At 35.8% G+C, this 19,980-nt stretch overlaps 1 protein-coding gene across 8 annotated transcripts in view; it reads right to left on the bottom strand.

Moving 5' to 3' along the window:
• Window positions 1-19,980, bottom strand: part of LEPR (leptin receptor) — a 116,443-nt gene that overhangs the window by 15,116 nt on the left and 81,347 nt on the right. For all 8 annotated transcript variants that reach the window (XM_059375008.1, XM_059375007.1, XM_059375005.1 and 5 more), the window contains 10 exons: window positions 14,914-15,204; window positions 14,638-14,755; window positions 12,226-12,425; window positions 9,680-9,828; window positions 8,492-8,651; window positions 8,292-8,374; window positions 6,752-6,968; window positions 3,943-4,125; window positions 2,411-2,506; window positions 533-638 (listed from right to left, as the gene is read on the bottom strand). In XM_059375008.1, coding sequence (XP_059230991.1) covers window positions 533-638; window positions 2,411-2,506; window positions 3,943-4,125; window positions 6,752-6,968; window positions 8,292-8,374; window positions 8,492-8,651; window positions 9,680-9,828; window positions 12,226-12,425; window positions 14,638-14,755; window positions 14,914-15,204 — 1,603 coding nt within the window. The remainder of the gene's footprint in view (window positions 1-532; window positions 639-2,410; window positions 2,507-3,942; window positions 4,126-6,751; window positions 6,969-8,291; window positions 8,375-8,491; window positions 8,652-9,679; window positions 9,829-12,225; window positions 12,426-14,637; window positions 14,756-14,913; window positions 15,205-19,980) is intronic.

The following is a 19,980-nucleotide window of genomic DNA, read 5'->3' as shown; positions in this document are numbered from 1 at the left end:
TGTAGAGATTTGACATGTGGGAAATAATTTCATAGGTCTGGGCCTCTCAGCACACAGTGATATGGCACCCTAGAACCACCAGAAATTCAAGGCCATTTGCAAACTAGACAGATTGGAAAGCCACACAGTGCTGATTTTTAAAAACTGGAGTGCTTCCTAATCATAAATGAACTGGCCACTCCAGGTAAATCTTCACCACTAAAAGTCCTCAACCCAAATTATACAGCTCTAAAAGCCATGGTTGCCCTCTCTGAGGACATACTGCCTCAGATTTCCTGTTATAAGCTTGTTATTTTCTGAATGTATTTACATTTAAAACATGAATCTCGTCCATGATGTTTGTGTTGTACTAGCAAAACAAAATGTGGTTTCCTGAAAACAGTCCTTTTCTTTTTAGGCCATCTTAACTGTATACTGAATACCACATAAACATATTTAGGATACTATAGTGTTTCTGATTTGGGTTTTAAATCAAGGTTTAGATATGTTCAAGAGCTTTGGCCATAACGATTCGTAAGCCCACGTACAATACCTTTGGTGTGATATTAACAGTGTTCCAAGCAGTAAGATTGAAGAGGAAATAATTATTGGCACAATTACATATAGACCTGCATCATGCTGGTGTTTTTCAATATCATCTGAAAAGAAATAGAATTCACATGATTCAGAAGGTTGAGGAAGTAAAAACATCTTTCTGTACCAAAAATTACAGCATACTTTTTTCTGATTTCATCATAAATATGTACTACCGTTAAAGATATAAACATAAAAAAGAAGCTAAAAGTATAGTTATGACCACATTAATGAAATATTTTTTGTACAGAATTATGTTTTTAGTGAGTTAACAAAACACCTTTTCAAAATTATTTTCTGCCAATTCCATGTGATCACTTTAGGTTATATGAGTCAAAGTGCCAATTAAAGTTGTTCTTATGACTCTCTGTCTCAGTATCTGCTTCTAGAGAATTCAACATTCATTACCTGCCAATCTCTACTTTGTTCAGTCCACACACATTTACCTTGCTCTTCTTGAGTCACCAAGCATGCTCAATCTTCAGAACTTTTGCACTTGCTATTCCTTTGTCTAAAATGCTCTTCTCTTTTGTACTTGCATGGCTTGAACTAAAAAGACCAATTCTGACCATCCTAACAAAAGCACCACATTTTAACTCTATCATTTCATCTTACATTTATTTTGCTTCATGGCACTTTTTAAAAGTTATTATTAAATTAGTCCTTTTATTAATTATTAACAAGTGTCACTCTTACATTATGTTTTATTGATTTGGGATTTTTTTTGAGTGCAAGTAATTTTTTAAAGTTTTTATTTAAATTCTAGTTCATTAACATATAGTGTAATATTGGTTTCAGGAGTAGAATTTAGTGATTTATCACTTAAATATAACACCCAGTGCTCATCACAACAAGAATGGCACTTATTTATATCTGTCATTATATTATACATGATTTGTTTACTTTCACTTCCATTAGAGCATGAGGGTTAAGCTCCTTAAGGACGGAGACAGATGTTTATTGCTGTATCCCCAGTTCTTGTTCCCAGCACATATGAATCAAATAATAAATAAATGGGTTCTTATAATCATCTTAATGCTAAAACTAGGAAATATATTTCTCTCTTGAAACTTCATTATTAGGTTGCTTGGACTTGAAGACAATTTGAGCCATAATAGCAAAATCAAAATGTTGATACTCCAAGTATGGTAAAGTGAATTAGAAATTTAAATAAATTCAAATTTAAATTTATTTCTATAACTACTTTTCCAGTTTTATTTTTAGAGGAAAAGTGTTTCCTTTAAAAGATTAATTAAAATTTAAAGGCCTGGGTACCTGGGTGGCTCAGTTGGTTACGGGTCTGCCTTCAGCTCAGGTTGTGATCCTAGGGTCCTGGGTCTCTCTACTAAGCAGAAAGACTGCTTCTCCCTCTCCCTCTGTCTGCTACTCTGTCTACCTGTGCTCTGTCTCTCTCTCTCTCTGTCAAATAAATAAAATAAAAATCTTTAAAAAAATTTAAAGGTTCATAAGTATATACCCCCAAACATATTGTTTAGGGTAAATGCATTTATATAAATTGTATAGAAAATTAATATTTTTCTAATTAGTCTTTCTGATTATATATTTTATTGCACTGATGCATATTTTCCTTTATTTTGTTTCCATTAACTTTTTATCCAGTTTGAGATGGAAAATGTTAATTTCTAATTCAAGAATACCATGCTTGATTATTCTTCTTAAACCACCAAGGGTCCATGTACCCCTTCTGCAATCACTCCCTGACACATCTATGTAAGATTCTAGACTCTTCCATGACCCATTAGAAAGAAAATAATCAGATGCTAACTGAGTAGGAAAACACACATTGTATAAAAAGAAACCAAAGGAAAATTCTTACCTTGGGGGAAACTATTAATTATCTTCGGTTTCCCTACTCCTTCCATAAATACTGGGTAAAGACTAAATTGATATTTCTCAATGGGGATAAAATGATCTGAGGAGAAAAATATATTAAAGGTCATTCTTACTGAATTAACACTAACAAGTGAAACCTATATAAAAAAATTTTAGGTGACTCTCTTATTTTTCCAAACATAGAAATAAATTGTTATTTATGGATTGAAACTGATGATTAAGGGAGTTTCAAAAACCACCTAAGCATTCCAAATTCTCCTAGTAATAACAATTTTCAAATGCTTTTTGAAAATATTATCCAAAGACACAAGACTATAATTTTCAAGGGCATGTTCTAATGATAGCCAGTTTGTTCAAGCTCATGGTGTATGAACTTATACTTTCCCTTTCCAGGACAATATGTCTTACCGCCTCTCCCACATCCCCAAAGCCAGGAATATTCCCCTTTCATGGGCACTTAACTTCCTTATTTTCCCCATTCAAGGCAGCTGTGAGACTAAAAAGTCTTATGAAATGCAAAGCAGTGGGGGTGGGGACCAGGAGTCCCCTTGCTTATCCAAGGATCCCCCTGTCAGGGGGACAACCATCTGTATAGCAAAGTTCAAAATGAATCGATCAGTGATGTATCATTTTTATAAATGTTAATAACATACAAGTATTCCACAAGGGATAAGTCTTGTTGAGGCCTAGATTATATATTTACATGGTTTTAAGAAAAGCACAGAGAATAACCATCTGGACAATAATGGTAATGAACTGAATTAGTTCTCTATCAATCATTTCTATTTGCCCTGATGCTAAATTCTAGGGTCTTTGGGATGAAACAGAAGTACAAGTCTCTGGAGTGATATTGTATAATAATAGGGTCATGGCAATTGTTAGCTTCCCTACTAAAACCTTACTCAGACTTGGAGATACTGTACTGTACACGATTACTTTGTACTTTAATCACATCCTGGGGAAACTGGTCTACTTTGGGAGTTTATACTGCCTACATCACTTAGTCCTACATTTGTAGACCTTCAGCCTGGCATTCCCACTCACTGCTAGTAGCATTATATGTTGGTACACAGATTAGGGAAAACAATTTGGTGGCAGATATCAAAGGCCATTAAAAAACAGTCCTAGGGAAAAAAAAAATGCAAAGCTGGAAGCAACAAAAAGTGTTCTCAAATAAATAAATGGTTTAAGTAGACTTGGGAATAAAATGCTATATGATCACTAAAAATCATGGTTAAAAGGACTGGGGAGAAAACAGAAATGTGCTTGTGATATATCAAAGGAACAAACCAGAAGAAAAGCAATAGGTGACATGATTATGACTGTAAAATATTTAGAAAGGATCAAATGAAACAGAACTGAATGTTTGTGATAAAATGATAGGATTATATGTGGTAAGATGGTAGTATCATTTACATTTTTTTGAAGTTTTTATTAACTGGCTATCTTATTTAAATTAATAATCACTCTCATGCTAATCTGTAAGAAAAACTTATTAAAGCACACCAAACTTACCGTGGATATAATACTTCTTAACTGATGGAGGGATCCTAAGCCATTTAACTTCACTGTCTTCATTAAGAATTTTCCACTCAGTAACAAAATACATCAGAGAGTAGTCACTAGGTAATAGCGTCCAGGAGAGAAGCACACAACTGCTGTTTAAAGGATAAGCACTGAGCGACTGAACAGAATTTACTGAGGGGAAAAGAAGGAAATTTGTTTTTAAATTCAAAACTAATAAAAAAATTCCCCTAACACTTTCAGGGCCATATGACCTATTGGAGAAAGGGAGATATTAGAGAAGGCTCACATTTATATAGATAAATATAATACAATTTTTTTTATTTTATTCATTTTTTTAACATATAATGTATTATATGCCTCAGGGGTACAGGTCTGTGAATCACCAGGTTTACACATTTCACAACACTCACTATAGCACATACCCTCCCCAATGTCCATAACCCAGCTACACTATCCCTACCCCCACCCCCAGCAACCCTCAATTTGTTTGCTGAGATTAAAAGTCTCTTATGACCTGTACCCCTGAGGCTAATAATATATGTTAATAACAATAAAAAATTAAGAGTCTCTTATGGTTTGTCTCCCTCCCAATCCCAACCTAGTTCATTTTTTCCCTCCTTAACCCCTACAACCCCTGCCCTGCCTCTCAAATTCCTCATATCAGAGAGATCATATAATTGTCTTTCTCTGATTGACTTATTTCACTAGCATAATAATACCCTCTAGTTCCATTCACGTCATTGCAAATGGCAAGATTTCATTTCTTTTGATGGCTGCATAGTATTCCACTGTATATGTGTGTGTGTGTGTGTGTACACACATATGTATATATATATACACACATACACACCATATCTTCTTTATCCATTCATCTGTTGATGGACATCTAGGTTCTTTCCATAGTTTGGCTTTTGTAGACATTGCTGCTATAAACATTCAGGTTCACATGTCCCTTCAGATCACTAAGTTTGTACCTTTAGGGTAAATACCCAGTAGTACGATTTCTGGGTCATAGGGTAGCTCTATTTTCAACTTTTTGAGGAACCTCCATGCTGTTTTCCAGAGTGGCTGCACCAGCTTGCATTCCCACCAACAGTGTAGGAGGGTTCCCCTTTCTCCGCATCCTTGCCAACATCTATCATTTCCTGACTTGTTAATTTTAGCCATTCTGACTGGTGTGAGGTCATATCTCATTGTGGTTTTGATTTAATACAATTATTCTTGTACCACAGAGTCATATATGCAGAAAGATGTAGAAACGTATGCCATTGAGGAGAAACCAAAATGGGGTTTTGGGATAGAGTCAAAAAAATTGCTCTCCACTGGAACACCACACAAGCCTATTTATCATCCTCGGCTTCCCTGAAAATTCCTCTCCTGCTGACAGAGTTGTGCTTTCAAAGGACAAGTCTGATTACTTAACATCCTCCTCACAGAGCCCCACTTAAAAGCCTCCACTGGATTTCCACATGTGAGGAGGAACCGCCTAGCATGTCTGTGAGGCACAGGGCCAAGCCTCAGTCAGCCTCCCAGCCTTTCAGGATTTTCTGCACCAGAGCCACCCTGGTCTTCTTCCCTCAGGTCCTCTCCTGTGCCATGAGGACTTTCAATCAGACTATTCCTGTCTCAGGAGCCCATGCTTTTTCCCCATTTTGGGAGGAAAATTTAATTCCTATACTGCTTTTTAAGAAAGCTTCTCTAACCCTCAATGCCAAGTCAGGTTCTATTTTCTTTTCTTTTATGAAATTACATTCCTTTCCTGGGAACACTGATTTCGGCTTATAAATAGGCATGAACTTGGATGATTATTTGATCAATGTCTGTGTTATCTACTGGACTCTTGTGATTGCTGAGACCATTCTCATGGTCTGCATGGTTTCTGAATGGTTTCCAAATGCTGAGACCATTATAGTTTCTCTCTCGTTGGAATTCCCAACACCTAACACAGCACAGCATTCAGTAAATATCTCTAGAACATACTGGTTCAAAATATTTTTAAATAAAATTTTTGAAAAAAAAAAAGAAAATATTTTTAGTGTAAAACATTGTGCAGATGCTATGGAACTTACTAGAAGCTTACCCCATATATACAAAAGTAATCATAATACAAGGAAGACATAAAAAAACCTAAAGAAAGGTAGAAAGCACCTTGATTTAGGACATATCTAATTAAAGCAATAAGCAAAGACTTCATGGAAGAGATGAGTAGAGGTAGGGTAGATTTGAAATTTTCCATTAAAAGGTTATACTCTGAATATGTAATCCAGATTAGGAACTCCTATTAAAGATAGTTCTTGAATCTCTAACTAATCAAATATATCAAAATTAAGGAAAGAAGGTTCATCACTCATAAGAAATGAAGTACAGGTTAATTTGCAAGTCCAATCAATTACTTGCATCCAATAGTATGTAATACTGTTACATATGTGTAATAAACATAACACACATATACATTTATTTATTTTTACATACACACACACACACAGACAAGGAGAGAGATTGATTTATGTGCAACTTCCATTGATCCAAGAGATTTAAGTATTAGATTTACTAGAATATTCTCATTGATCATAACACTATTTCAACATGGTTCTATTATATGAAAACCCAAGGATCATATTACATAATCAGGATGCAATCTGTTTTGCTATTTTTCGGAAGAGATGAAATAAAGGAAGAGAGCTCTCCAGGTTCAGAGTATTGCAGGCTTCTTGGACGATCCTTTGGAATGGGTGGAGTATGTAAAGATTAAATACTAAAAAGGGGTACAGGTTTACTACTGTGTACCCTTTCTTACCTTTGCTCATAAGCCATGAGAAGGTTAAATTAAAATTCACAAAAGAAGCACCAATTGAGTTGACAGCCAGAACTGTAACAGAATGTGCTTGTTCTGTCCACAGGAAAGTGAATTTAGTGTGATTTCCCACATCTTCTGACCATGTTCCATTGCGGGAAGTATGATGTTTTACCACATATTTTCTCACACTGCACAATGAGTCATTCTTCATCAGAGGCTGTAGTAAACACAAAAATTGATTAGTTCAAGGGCTCCAGTGCTTTTTATACCAACCAAGCCCATGAACTCTTCTTATACATTCCCCACTGGGACGCAAGGTCAGAACAGGGAAAGCCCCATTTAGTTCAAGGCTGAGGTATAGGGAGGTGAGGGGAGATAGGGCCCATCTCTGACCACATACAGTGAAGGTGTCTGGGTGGGTATGGAATGTAGGAAATTTCTTTTCTTCCTTTTGGTTTTTTTTTTTCCCCTTAAGACTCGGAGAATAAATCATTCAAATATAACTAAATATGGATACAATTAGGACACTTTCCTACCAATAAATTTCATAGTACTTTTAGAGAAAAGAGGGACCAGCAGGGAATCAAGAGTTTCCTTATCGAAACAGCAAACAAGGAATAATAACCCCCTAGTTCTGTAAAGCAACAACAAAAAAGCTGGAAAGATGTTAATTATCATTTATGTTAATCCCAATAAGATTAATCATTTGTTTCTTCTGATCTGTTGCTAATTCAAGTAACAGAGGCTATCAGAACCATGTATATGGCACCCCAGAATTTCTGCTCATAGTTTAAAAAAAATCATACCAGATCACTGATGATTCCAATATAAAGTCCAGTCCAATTCCACTCTTTCACTTTACAGAGTACTAACAATATACTCCACCTGCCCCATTACTGCTACCTGTTTCAAATAAGATAAGCCAGGGGCACCTGGGCGGCTCAGCTGATTAAGCATCTGCCTTTGGCTCAGGTTATGAATTGGGGGTCCTGGGATCCAGCCCCATGTGGGGCTCCCTGCTCAGTGGGGAGACTGCTTCTCCCTCTGCCCCCACACACTGACCTCTCCCCCTCCCCCTGCTCACGCTTTCTCTGAAATGAATAAATAATCTTCAAATAAGATAAACCAATCCCTTATAAACCTAATAGATAACGACTCTCTACAATAGACTGGAACAGTGCTTCTCAATGTATTTTTTTGTCATTGAGATTCCTCTAAGTGAGAAATAATGGGAAAATAAAATACAAATGCATACCCATGTGTCCCTGCAAGGTGTGGAACCATCCGGGCAGGTGGGAGTAAGATCTGAGCAGGCATCCACCAGTCCAGCCTTACATTTATACAGATCAGGAAACTGAGGCTGAAGAGTCTTAAGTGACTTCGCCAAATTAATGCTCAGCTGAGAACAGAATGAACTCCCTCACCCAGTGCCAGGCCCCCCTGCATAGCTCTCTGCAATCCCATCTCGGAATGGAAACCAAGTCAACCTTTCATGAGCGTGAAAATAAAATTTAAGACTAATGTAAAAAGCAGGGAATACCTTCCAGAGTAAAGTAACATTCCTCTCCTTTTTAGTGGTGTCTTCATTTATGATTCTCCAAAATTCAGGTCCTCTGGTAGGAACTGCAGAACGACAAGAAGCCCAAGTTGTACACGTGTTCTCAGGAGGAACATGCTAGAGTCATATTTGAAAGCGCCTTCATTGCATTCTTAAGACGCATTTACAAAATCTCCACAAACCTTTTATATCCATGACAACGGTGTAGGCGGGACTGCTCCAGTTACTCCAGTAGCCCAGCCCGTCCAGCCTCCGGCAGCGCACCTGAACTGCGTAGACAGCACAAAGGTCTGGCACCAGGACACTGGCCGACTTTGATTTTGCCTCGTACACCTCGTACATCTGAAAATAAGGCCAAGCGGTAGAAGAATCATTACGAACCCCTCCACAGCTGGCGGGCCCCAAACTGCATTTTAAAACCTTAATATGATTCCAAAATTAAGACAGAACTGACTTCGTGTTTTCTGGCTTGAGAAATACTTGCATGAGACTTGGATCCTGAGCTCCCTCAAGCTAAGGATTGTCTTAATCATCTTGTTTCCTCCTCAGAACAAGATTTGGACTGGCCTACTCGAATCTTGCTCCCCGGTCACTCTTCACTCTGGTCCTAATCTTTGTCCACTAATTCCCTATCCAAAAAACTCTCAGTAATTTTAACCTGGTGGTTACATAGTCATGTCTCTGTTACTCAGTCTCCTCAATAAGCTGGTAAACGGTCACATTCCTTTCAGGTAAAATCATCAGGATCTAATGTCCTATTTAGGGTTCCTGATGTTTCTGGGTCTTTGCAGATCGCCATCTGAAAACTGACATGGCCAGCCATCATAGGCACACTCGCCACTCTGGGTGTGATTTTGGTTGTTTGATAAAAGCAGCCTCTTCCAAAATATGTCCTAATGAACATACACGTACTAGAGACTATTATTAGATGTTAAAGGAAAAAGGGTTCCTTGGTAAAATAAGTTTGAGAAACATAGGATGAAATAAAGGTCACAAATAAAATCACAAATGTTTCTTTAATGCAGGACCTCTCTGAACCATTAGTATGTACCAGAGAGCAATTCTATACCAGGAACACACAGTGATGTAGGCTTTTCTACGTTGATTCAGCCATGCAATCTATTTTCAAGGACTATTTTATGAGATCAATGTTCTGTCACGCTCATTTTGGGAAATGATGGCTTGCAGGAAATGTCATTCCTTAAAAGGGTTAGACCTATAGCAACCTACTGAACAAAAATAGCTATAGAATACACGAAGAGGTACTTTTATGCCAATAAAATAAAGCCTAATCAATACACTTATTAAAACAGCTGTTAAGAAACAACACTTAATGAGGCAAGCTGGAGACATTTCTAGGTAAAATGTACCTTCCACTGTACTTCTTTTCCATTTAAGCCGTAGCGAATCTGGAACTTAAGATTATTCTCTGGAAAGACTGGCTTTTCCCAAGATATTTTCAATAACCCAATTTCTACAGTAATTTCTGCTTTCACACTGGATGGAGGCAGTGGTTTCACTAGAAATTTTAAAAACAGTATACTATAACAGCAACTTAAATAGTGATAACAGTTTTAAAACATGATTATGATAAGTTTTATACTCAATATTTATAAAACAGCATCTCCTTTTCAAAGCTTTCTCATTCATTATCTCACTTGATTCCCCTACAATTTTATGTGAGTGTAAGAAAGGGATTATCTCTAGTTTGCAAATAGTCTGATTGAAAAAAAAATCAATACATTGACCATGTCACCTGCAAGTAATAATAAGATCTGATTAGAAATTAAGCCATTAGTTCAGCATGCAAAAGATCTCATACTGAACACATAAGTGTCCATAGCATATCTGTTCTATGCAGAGCTTTAATAAAAGGAAAAATAAAATACACACTGCATTCTTTTCCACATGTGTGAGTTTCACACCGTCCTACTATTAAGTATTTCTAGGTCAAGGTCAGAGATAGTCTTACAGAGTAAAGACCTGGTTCTCTATCATCTGAGGAAAACAGGCTTTTGGAGGTCAGAAATAGAGGCAAAGATGATCAGAATGGCAAGGACTCTTGAAAAAAAAAAAAAAAGTAAAAGACAATATGCAAACTCAATGTATTTTGGAACTAAACGTCCTAAAGCCCAGGACACTAGTGTGAACTCTGCAGCTGCAGACTTCATCAACAATACCTTAGACTGTTGATGACCAAACCCCTGAACTTTTTCACTACTATACGGTTTCTCATACTTATTCAACTCTTCATATATGAAGAAGACATTCTTTACCAACCAGTAAGAGGACATGCATTTCATCTCCTGAAAAGATAATTCCTCCTCAGAAAAGGAAGTACGTACGTTTGAGAGATGTTAAGATTGTCCTTGACTGAATCATATGGCTGTCATATGGATATATTCCATGAATATCTAGTTTACAGAAAGGATGCTTAATGGATAAGAGTTTTGAATGATCCACAACACACACCCTGGGGCATTAAGAGGAGCTTTCCACATTTTATAAGTGATAAAATAGTCACAGAACACTTACATGTTTAGCCTTTGTTTACAAAGCTAATAACAGGTGGAGCTAGCAGTTGGATCCTAAAATTGAATCTCCACATTGTTTCCTAGGACTAAGTAGTTAATAGAAGCCCAACTTAAACTCCTTATTTTAGTACTGAAAAGAATAATATTGAGGGTTGTTTGGACAGCATATAGAACTAAATCCATGTTACATTTGTCTTTTAGTACATGTGAGGTTATATCTGTGCATGTCTGTGGGGTGGAGAGAGGTAGGAGAGTTCTTTGCCATCCCAAGATATTTAGTACCAGAGAAGTACTGCTTACAGTAAAATCACTTTAAATGGAACTAAACTAAATAGCATGGGGTAGGGGGGCCCAGGGGGAGTCAATTAATTGGGACTCTATGGTATTTAAAAAACTAAAAATTAGGGATGCCTGGGTGGCTCAGTTGGTTAAGCAGCTGCCTTCGGCTCAGGTCATGATCCCAGCCTCCTGGGATCGAGTCCCACATTGGGCTCCCTGCTCAGCAGGGAGCCTGCTTCTCCCTCTGCCTCTGCCTGCCTCTCTATCTGCCTGTGCTCACTCTCTCTGTCAAATAAATAAATAAAAAATCTTAAAAAAAACACTAAAAATTATGACTTTATGCTATATTTAACAAAATATAGGTTTTACTTCATATGTGTACTAATTATTTGAAAATGTAATGAATCAAATATTTTTTGCATAATTCCCAAAACAAAATATAGCACCAAAAGATATTCCTTTACCTCTGTTGTATAATTATAAATGGGTCATTTCCCAAAGATTTCACATTAATATTGGAGGGATATATTATATATGTCAAGAACTCCCTTAACTTCGAAATCAATATATCTTTTTTTAAAAGTGTACTTAAAATTCATGATGGATATCATCATGCTTGATCTACTTGTCTCTTCTTCAATTTAGTTATTTTGAATCCTGCTGTACCCTACGCAGCCTCACAAATTAAACTCTTGGGTTATGACTACTAGATTGCAAAATCTATCACAATACCCAAGTTAAATTTTTAAATTAAAAACACCAAATGTTTTCATAAGTATATTGGGAGAAAAACAAAGCAATGCGTTATTTAGAATACTCTTACTGCTGAATTTTATTCCCAATGACCAATATAACTTGTCAGATTATATGTTGAAAATATTCTTATTGCAAAAATACAATAAATTACAAGTAATTTAAAAGAAGATAAAAAATAGCAAGACTCTCTAAGGTTGATTGTCTTCCAAATTGCGCTGTAAACATGAAAAAAAATTTTGTTTAAATATAGTGTGATCAGGAAATGGTAAAACACAGCAGTCTCCGTGAATCAATCTCTATCCAAATCTGCTCATAAAAATGAAGACACACCACAGAGTTTGACATACCCACAGAATCAGGAACGACACACGTTGGTGGAGAGTCAAGTGAACCCAAAGAGTGATTGATTTTAATCCACATTGTATAGCCGGATAAGAGAAAAATTGGCTGAAATATGCATTCATAAAAACCATCTCTCTGCAAATGGCAATCTTTGGGTTGAGACATGGGATGAATAGATGGAACATCAGAACAGTAAAGGCTGCTCCTTAAAAGATACGAGAACAGTCAGTTAATATGCAACAGTGATGAAAGCAATAAAATATTTGAGCAATAAGATATTTGATTTCTGTTCCATCTAAAACAAATGTTCTTATTGGAAAGACATTTTTGAATTCCCAGCTAAATCAAAATTTTATGTCTTTCCATAAAAGTAAACAATAAACCATCCTAAATATTTTATTAGGTAATAAGTGGAAATGCAAGTAAAATAAGTGGAATTGCTCTAAGAAGGAGATAAGGATCCAATTAGAGATAAAACCTACAACACCTTGAAAGTCAAGCTAATGTTATACATAAGTGATACCATTTTAGAAGTAGAGATTACAATTGGTATTGGGACACTCCCGAAATGGGAAGGAAGATAAATCTCTTACGCTTTAGAAACAGATTATATTCCACCATAAATTGAAGATACAAATGATAGTAAATTATAGCCTAATTGACAATGTTCTAATATTATCCAGTTCAAAGAAATATAATGATAATAATACCAATTCTTGATTCATACCTGAGTCATATGATTAAATATGTAACACATTTAACACATTTCCTCAGGGAAGAAATTTAAGAAAGTAATTTTTATAACTGTGTCCTGATCCACACTCTGCCTCAGAACTTACACAGCACTGGTCCTTTTCCTTGTGCCACTATTTGCTCTGAATACATCATTTAAGTGGTTAAAGTAGCAGTTACCATTTCCATAAAAATGGAGCTAGGAGGTTACAAGAAAATGAAAAATCTTTATTTTTCTGTTTCTCATTTTCTATTTTTTGTGACTTTTCCTGCTTACCCCCTCCAACATTACAATCATTGGGGTGTGTATATGAATGAGTGCTGGCGTGGTGCGGGGGCAGAGATGAGAACCAGGCATGAGGCTTCCTCTGTGGGTAAGGAGAACTGTGACCATGTACCAAAGCACAGCTATACGCCACTTGGAATGCAGACATTAGTGTCTTTGTCATCATGACAGCAAGAGCCATTTACTGAATATTTACTAGGAGAAATTCTATCACTTAATTACAATTAAATGGAATATATCATCAATTCTCATGGAAACCTTGGAAGTCCTATCATTCTCTCCAGTTTACAGACAAGGAAATCGAGGTTTAGAGAGGTTAAAAAAACCATGCCCAAGTACATGCAGGGACTTTTGCTGTTCTTCATAAATGTTAGCAAGACAAAAGAGACACAGAGCTTTTGTGATGGTCAGCCACCAATACATTTTTTTAATGTGAAAAATGCCATGGAAAGAAAATAAAGACAGATTATAAAAGTAAAACGGCAACCATAAATATTCTATTGATTTCAAAATACTCTTACCAGGTAAAATGAAGCCAACTATTATTCGTATGTAAGAAATGGCAAGAAATTGTCCTATTTCTTTTTCTAATACTACATTACAATAAACTGGTCACTTTAAGTATAGAGTTCAGATTGCAATATTTCAGGAGGGGGTTTTGTTTTTCAGTAGAAAACTTAGATATTAAGAATAAATGAGGACAAGTGAAACAAACTGGAAGACCCCAATACAAAACACAAATTGGCACAGGGTGTTTGAGAGCAGTACACATAACTGAAAACTAATATGAGAGATTATAAAAATAAAAATGTATCTACCTTCTCCTAAACAAGTGCTATTATTTCACATGATACTAAAGGAAGATGAAGCCTTGAATTCTTTTCAAGACAGGGAAGGATAAAAATAAACAAGCACAAATTACTCTTTAGTGATAAACACTTCACTCCTTATTAAGTGTTTCTTTCTTAATCTTTCCTACTTCTAAAAGTATTCATATTGTATCTTACAATCTTTGTGTTACTACCCCTTATTTTTTCCAAAATATTAATCTTCAGCAGATAATATTGGACTTCTATAATCGCTGATAGTCTCCTCCAGTCAATTCCCTAAGTCAAATTAAAATGTACAGAAACCAGTTTTTCTTGGATTTCATTCCGTAGTTAAAATGCAATTATGGAAAATTAATTGATTATCAGAGAAAATAATTTGAGGTGAAAACAAAATACATTTTTACCTCAATGTGAGTTTTTTATTTGATCCCTCAAAAATTTCCTAATCAAGTAGATTGTACCTTCCTCTTTCAGGAAGAACGTCTCCTAGAGAACTGTTATGATATCTCTACCAGAAGTCTTATCTCACCATATCCACAGAACAATAAAACAGCAAGAACAACACATACCTGTGATACCTCAACTGCAAAGTACTTCCCATGAGTGATTGGATTGCATTGGCTGACCATCTGCAAGTCATTTTAGTTAAGTACCCATCAGTTTCACATGATATATTGATATTGACATCTATTTAAAACACATTAAAATATTAATACAAAGCAAAAACACCAAAGCAATTTTTATTGAAAACAACATGTCCTTACATTATCAATGGGACTCTAACACAGGGTCGGTAATAAACATCTGCTTGTGGAAGGAAGCGGAGAGAAGGGCGGTATTCTTACCGATCACGTAGAGTTCCGCATAGCGATGGTGGCATTCCTGCTGGTTGCAGCAGTACACGGCGTCGTAGGTGAACTTCCCGCGAGGCTTGGTTGCATTCAAATGTGCAAACGTGACTTTGCTAACGCGGTCCCCCACCACGGCATACTGCCTCGGAGGAATTTTCTCCGCCAAATTCAGCCACCAAACAATCTTTTTTGAGGAAACAATCTCGTTTTCACTTTTATAAATGCAGTGAAAAGAAACGTTAGACCCGACACTTGTCAGAATTTTAGGCGGAAAGTATAGGACATCTGCAGTAAGAGAAGGGGAGGATATGGGATGAAGACCAAAAACATCCTGTGAGGAACTGAGGCTATGTAGAAAGGCTTCACAATGCATTCAGTTTCACACTGCCAAAAATAAATGAGTGCACTAAGAGACTGTGCAACTGTACCTGCCTGTTTATGGACAGTTACATAGTATCTCAGGCACTCTCATTCCCAAATGACTTGAACTTTCAAAAATGTCCAGTATTTTCTAAACATAGAAACTTACTACAAAAATTTTTGTGCATAATTGTCACTTGCTGATTGATAGGCAGAAAATTAATTCAGGTGAAATATAATCTAATTCCACAACGGCATGTTTTCCGTCAGACTCCGCTTTAAAAATCAGTGAAATGTAGGGCGAGTTCTTGAATCAAATCACCCTAAGGCAAAAACCCCAAGACTAAACGGTGGTTGCTACTGATTCATTTCGATATACAAAAATTTCAAATAAGTAGGAAAGTAGAAAAGTAAACTTTAAATAAGAAAACTAGTTAGGATATGTAAAATCAATGATGTGTCAAGGCACCAAAACAGGAAAAACTGTAAATACTGATCTGTAATATTTCAAGTTATTTAATGCCAGTATGGTGTAGTTACAGACAAAGGGAACCAATATTTTCTAAAATATTATTTTTAAGGCCTCCACACTATTCTATACTATTTTTTTGGTCTCCTATTGTTGGAAACATAGTTTATTTATATTTTTAATTAGAAAGAAAATAAAAGTAAATGACTCTTTACATAGGAAGAAATTATTTCTGCCACAATGCATTACAAAAACTGTATTTCAGTTGTGCAATTTAAGGTAGGCCATTCTCTGCTGAAAGAATGTATTTGTTCTCATACATATCATCCTGATTACCCCAAAACAAAAACAAAAAACTTCATTGATTTTTTTTTTTTAAGATTTTTATTTACTTGACAGAGCACAAGCAAGGGGAGCATCAGGCAGAGGGAAAAGCAGACCTCCTGCTGTGCAAGGAACCTGATGGGGGCTCAGTCCCAGGATCCTGGGATCCTGACCTGAGCCAAAGGCAGACACTTAACCGACTGAGCCACCAACGCACCCCAAAACTTCATTGATTTTTATTATTTAAGTTTTTCTTTTTTTGTAATAGCTAGCTCAACTCCCCTGTCCTTATATTTACAATCCTTAAAAAACATTTTCCTTGGTATTTCTACAGTCAAGCATAAACAGGAAAAGTTTTAGTAGCATGAAATCACTGACAGAAGTCAGTCCGTCAGATTCATAATCCTAGCCTAGGGTGGTGCTCAAGCATCATTGGAACATTACTTACCACACACAAGTATGTAGCACAGACCTGAAAGATCATTAATCTATTTTCAATATGCTCCACATCTCATTACTGAACTGCTTCGGAAGTCTAAGAGTAATTTATTTTTATAAAGAGTACAAATAAGATTTCAAAAGTTAAACTGAATCTTTTGAAGATAATAAAAATCTCAAAGCACTTCATTTCAAAATTGAATGACTAAGTAAGGCTAAATTGAGAAATACAGTTAAAGACATAGTATTTTGGCATGATTAAATATTAAAATATTAGCTTAAAAAGAATAAAAACAAGTTATTAAATACCTGATTTTGTAAAATGTACACTGAATATATAGAAATTGACATGAAGTAAATGTTAAATACTTAATTTTCAAAATAACATACATATATATTTTATTCTCATGTGAGATACACAACATTTAATCTGTAAAATAAAAAAATAATTTTCTTCTCGTGACTAAGTACCAATACTTTTGCAGAATCTATACTAGTGAATTTCATTAAAAGAAATTCTATTGATAAATATTAGTGAATTATTTCAATGAACATAAATTATAAAACATCTTACTTAAAAAAAAAACACCTTAAAGTTATATTAAAATATGTTTACTATATGACCAGAAAATAAATTTTTAAATTTTCAAAGCAGATTTTCTATTTTTATCTAATGGGAAAATATTTTCTCTAATACATTACAAGCACTGTCGAGTATGAAATGTAGAAATTATCCGTTTTTCCTCTGACAGGACAAGAGTGCAATTAAGAAAGGTATTACTAGAAGTCAGCACTTCTGAACTTATTTTTAGTATGTAGCATAACTTAATTGCAATATTCTTGGACTTCTTCAGTTCTGGCAAGGTCCTGGGTTTTCTTCTAAAAGAATCCAACACCTCCCAATAGCTAAAGAAAGAACCTAGCCAATTCATTTTTTAAAAATCTATAAGAATTCCTTGATTAAAATGTCAATGCTTCATTAATTGTACACTTGGTAGGTAGTTTTAACAAATCAACAAACAAAAAGTAGTAGCTATAAAGGGACTGATAATTAACATCTATTTGTCCTGGCACCAATACATCAGACAGCCTCTGTTCAGAAAAAAAAAAAAAAAAAAAAATCAATAAAATCCAAAGTGTTTGGAAGTGATAAAGTAGATGTGCTAATTTACTGTAAATAAGTTAATGCCTCAGTCTTACAGAATGTTTCTGTTTGGTGGATGCCATTGTAGCACCTAGCAGTGAACAGCATGGGATAATCTAATAATAGCAAATACCCAGGTTTAAGGGAGAAGGATCCAAATCCTTTACACAAGAGCAGGAAGCTCCAAGGTTGGAGAAACAGACTTTGCTGGTGCACAGGGTTCAAGAACAAGCCTCCAGCGCGGTAAGCACTGGGGGATGCGGGAACTGTGGTGAAGGAAACTCAGCAAACCTGAGACCTGAAAAACCCAAGCAACGCTGAAGCCTCATTTACCAGGAATCACGAAGGAAATGAGGTGTTCTACGGAAGTGCTCTATGTAATTAAGCTTATCGCTTATTAGTTCCCAGGATCAATTTTTAGTGACACCAGAAATCTTGTATAAACATACATTAGGCACTTAATCACAGTATTAGTGTGTATGAACATGAACGCTAGAATTAGACTGCCAGTCTAGATTGGGCCCACGTTTACAATTTCCTTAACCTCTCTAAATCTCGATTTCTCTGTCTATAAAAGGGGACTATCAATACCTGTCTCACAGGGGATCGAAAAGATAAAATGATAGTACATATAAAGCACTTAGAGCAGTGCTTGAAACACAAGAAGCACTCCATAAATGTCTTATTATTGTTGTTGCTATTATTACTATTATCCAGTAGGGAAGTATGAAGCTAGGTACACCTGTGATTTGTGATTCAGTACCCATCATTACACCATTACTGCAGACGATCCTATCACAGAGAAATGTGCTTGGGAGCTACTGAAGTGTAAAGGCTTTTTTCTCCCCGCTCTTGGGTGTCCCTGGTCTACTTCCTATTTGGCAAGTTTCTGTCTTTCCCTTAATAATCACCTGGTACCACTCAGTGGCATCTAAGCCATCCAAGCCTGTTAAAATAGTAAGCTTACCTTTACACTCATTGCTAAATCAACAAATTCTGCCCTTTGGGGACTATTTACTTACTCGCTGTCCGGATTTATTTCTCACTTACTATCAGATATTTCTGTTTGGAATGTCTAACGTCACTAAAGGGACACATCTTAGGCAAATAAGTAAAAGGCCAGGTGTTAATTGCAATATTTAGACACTGTACAAGCAAGTAAATTGGCAAAGTTTCTTTTCAATGAAGCATATCCTTATTACTGTCACATACATAAAACACTAAATATTTGCATAGGGAAGAACATATATATACGTATGTATGTGCTTTATAATGTATATTTTAAAAATCTGATTTATATTATGTATAAAAGCATATAAACATGGTCCAACAAATTGAGGAACCTGAGCAAATTTAATCCTACAGATATTGATGTGCCCTAAGAAAGGTTACTTTCTAGTAGTCTAAAAGAGTTTTATACAAAGTTAAACAGAACTAAAACTATGTCCATCCAAAGGTCTAAAAACCTATGCTGAACAATCCAAAATAAAATCTTACATGAAATGTAACACAAATAACTATTATATTATGCTGGATGAAAATGTTCATCTTAACCCCACTAAATACAGAATTGATAAGAATCATTATTTTAGAAAGGTATAATCTACAATTTGAATATTAGCAAACTTTAAAAATAACAATGATTCTTTTAGAATTTCCCTCTTCTTTGGGGAGGAGGTGGGTTTTCAGATCTAATTAAGAAGTAAAATCACAAAGAAGAAAGCACTTAGAGCAGTGCTTGAAACACAAGAAGCACTCCATAAATGTCTTATTATTGTTGTTGCTATTGTTGTTCCACCACCTTCTTGTGAAAGAGAACTATTTCACTGGATAGTAAGTGAAGGTAGCAAGTCAGAGGCCTCTCAGAGTGGGGGTCAGGGTCACTTGCCTCCTCTGCACCCCATCCCACTCTCTTAAAAACCTCCATGGGACATTCTTTAAAAGTTGGTGTTGTAATCTATTCCCCTCTACATAATTCACTGCTGGTGATTAAGACCTATTTATCAACAATAAATAATTGACGGTAGAAAGGTGACCTTCCTCCAAAAAATTCCAGAAGCTGAGTCCTCAGCACACACATTGTGATGCTGAATAATTATCTGAGAAATCCATGTCTTCTAAATCTGTTCACAGAAGGTCCCTGGCTTTCCTGGGTAGAACCAATCCTTCCTGCTGCCTAGAACTTTGTTAGCTCTTCTGACAACCTTGCTCATGCTATTAGCTATGTATCATGTCAACCTGTCACCTTCATTAGATGCTGAGGTTTTGAATATTGAGACTGTGGATTTGGAAACTGTGATTGCATCTACTGTTCACTGGGTGCTTA

The sequence above is a fragment of the Mustela nigripes genome, chromosome 14, assembly GCF_022355385.1.
Source record: "Mustela nigripes isolate SB6536 chromosome 14, MUSNIG.SB6536, whole genome shotgun sequence".
Lineage (NCBI taxonomy): Eukaryota > Metazoa > Chordata > Mammalia > Carnivora > Mustelidae > Mustela > Mustela nigripes.
Note: the sequence above shows the minus strand (reverse complement) of the source record. Positions and strands in the feature narration are given on the sequence as shown.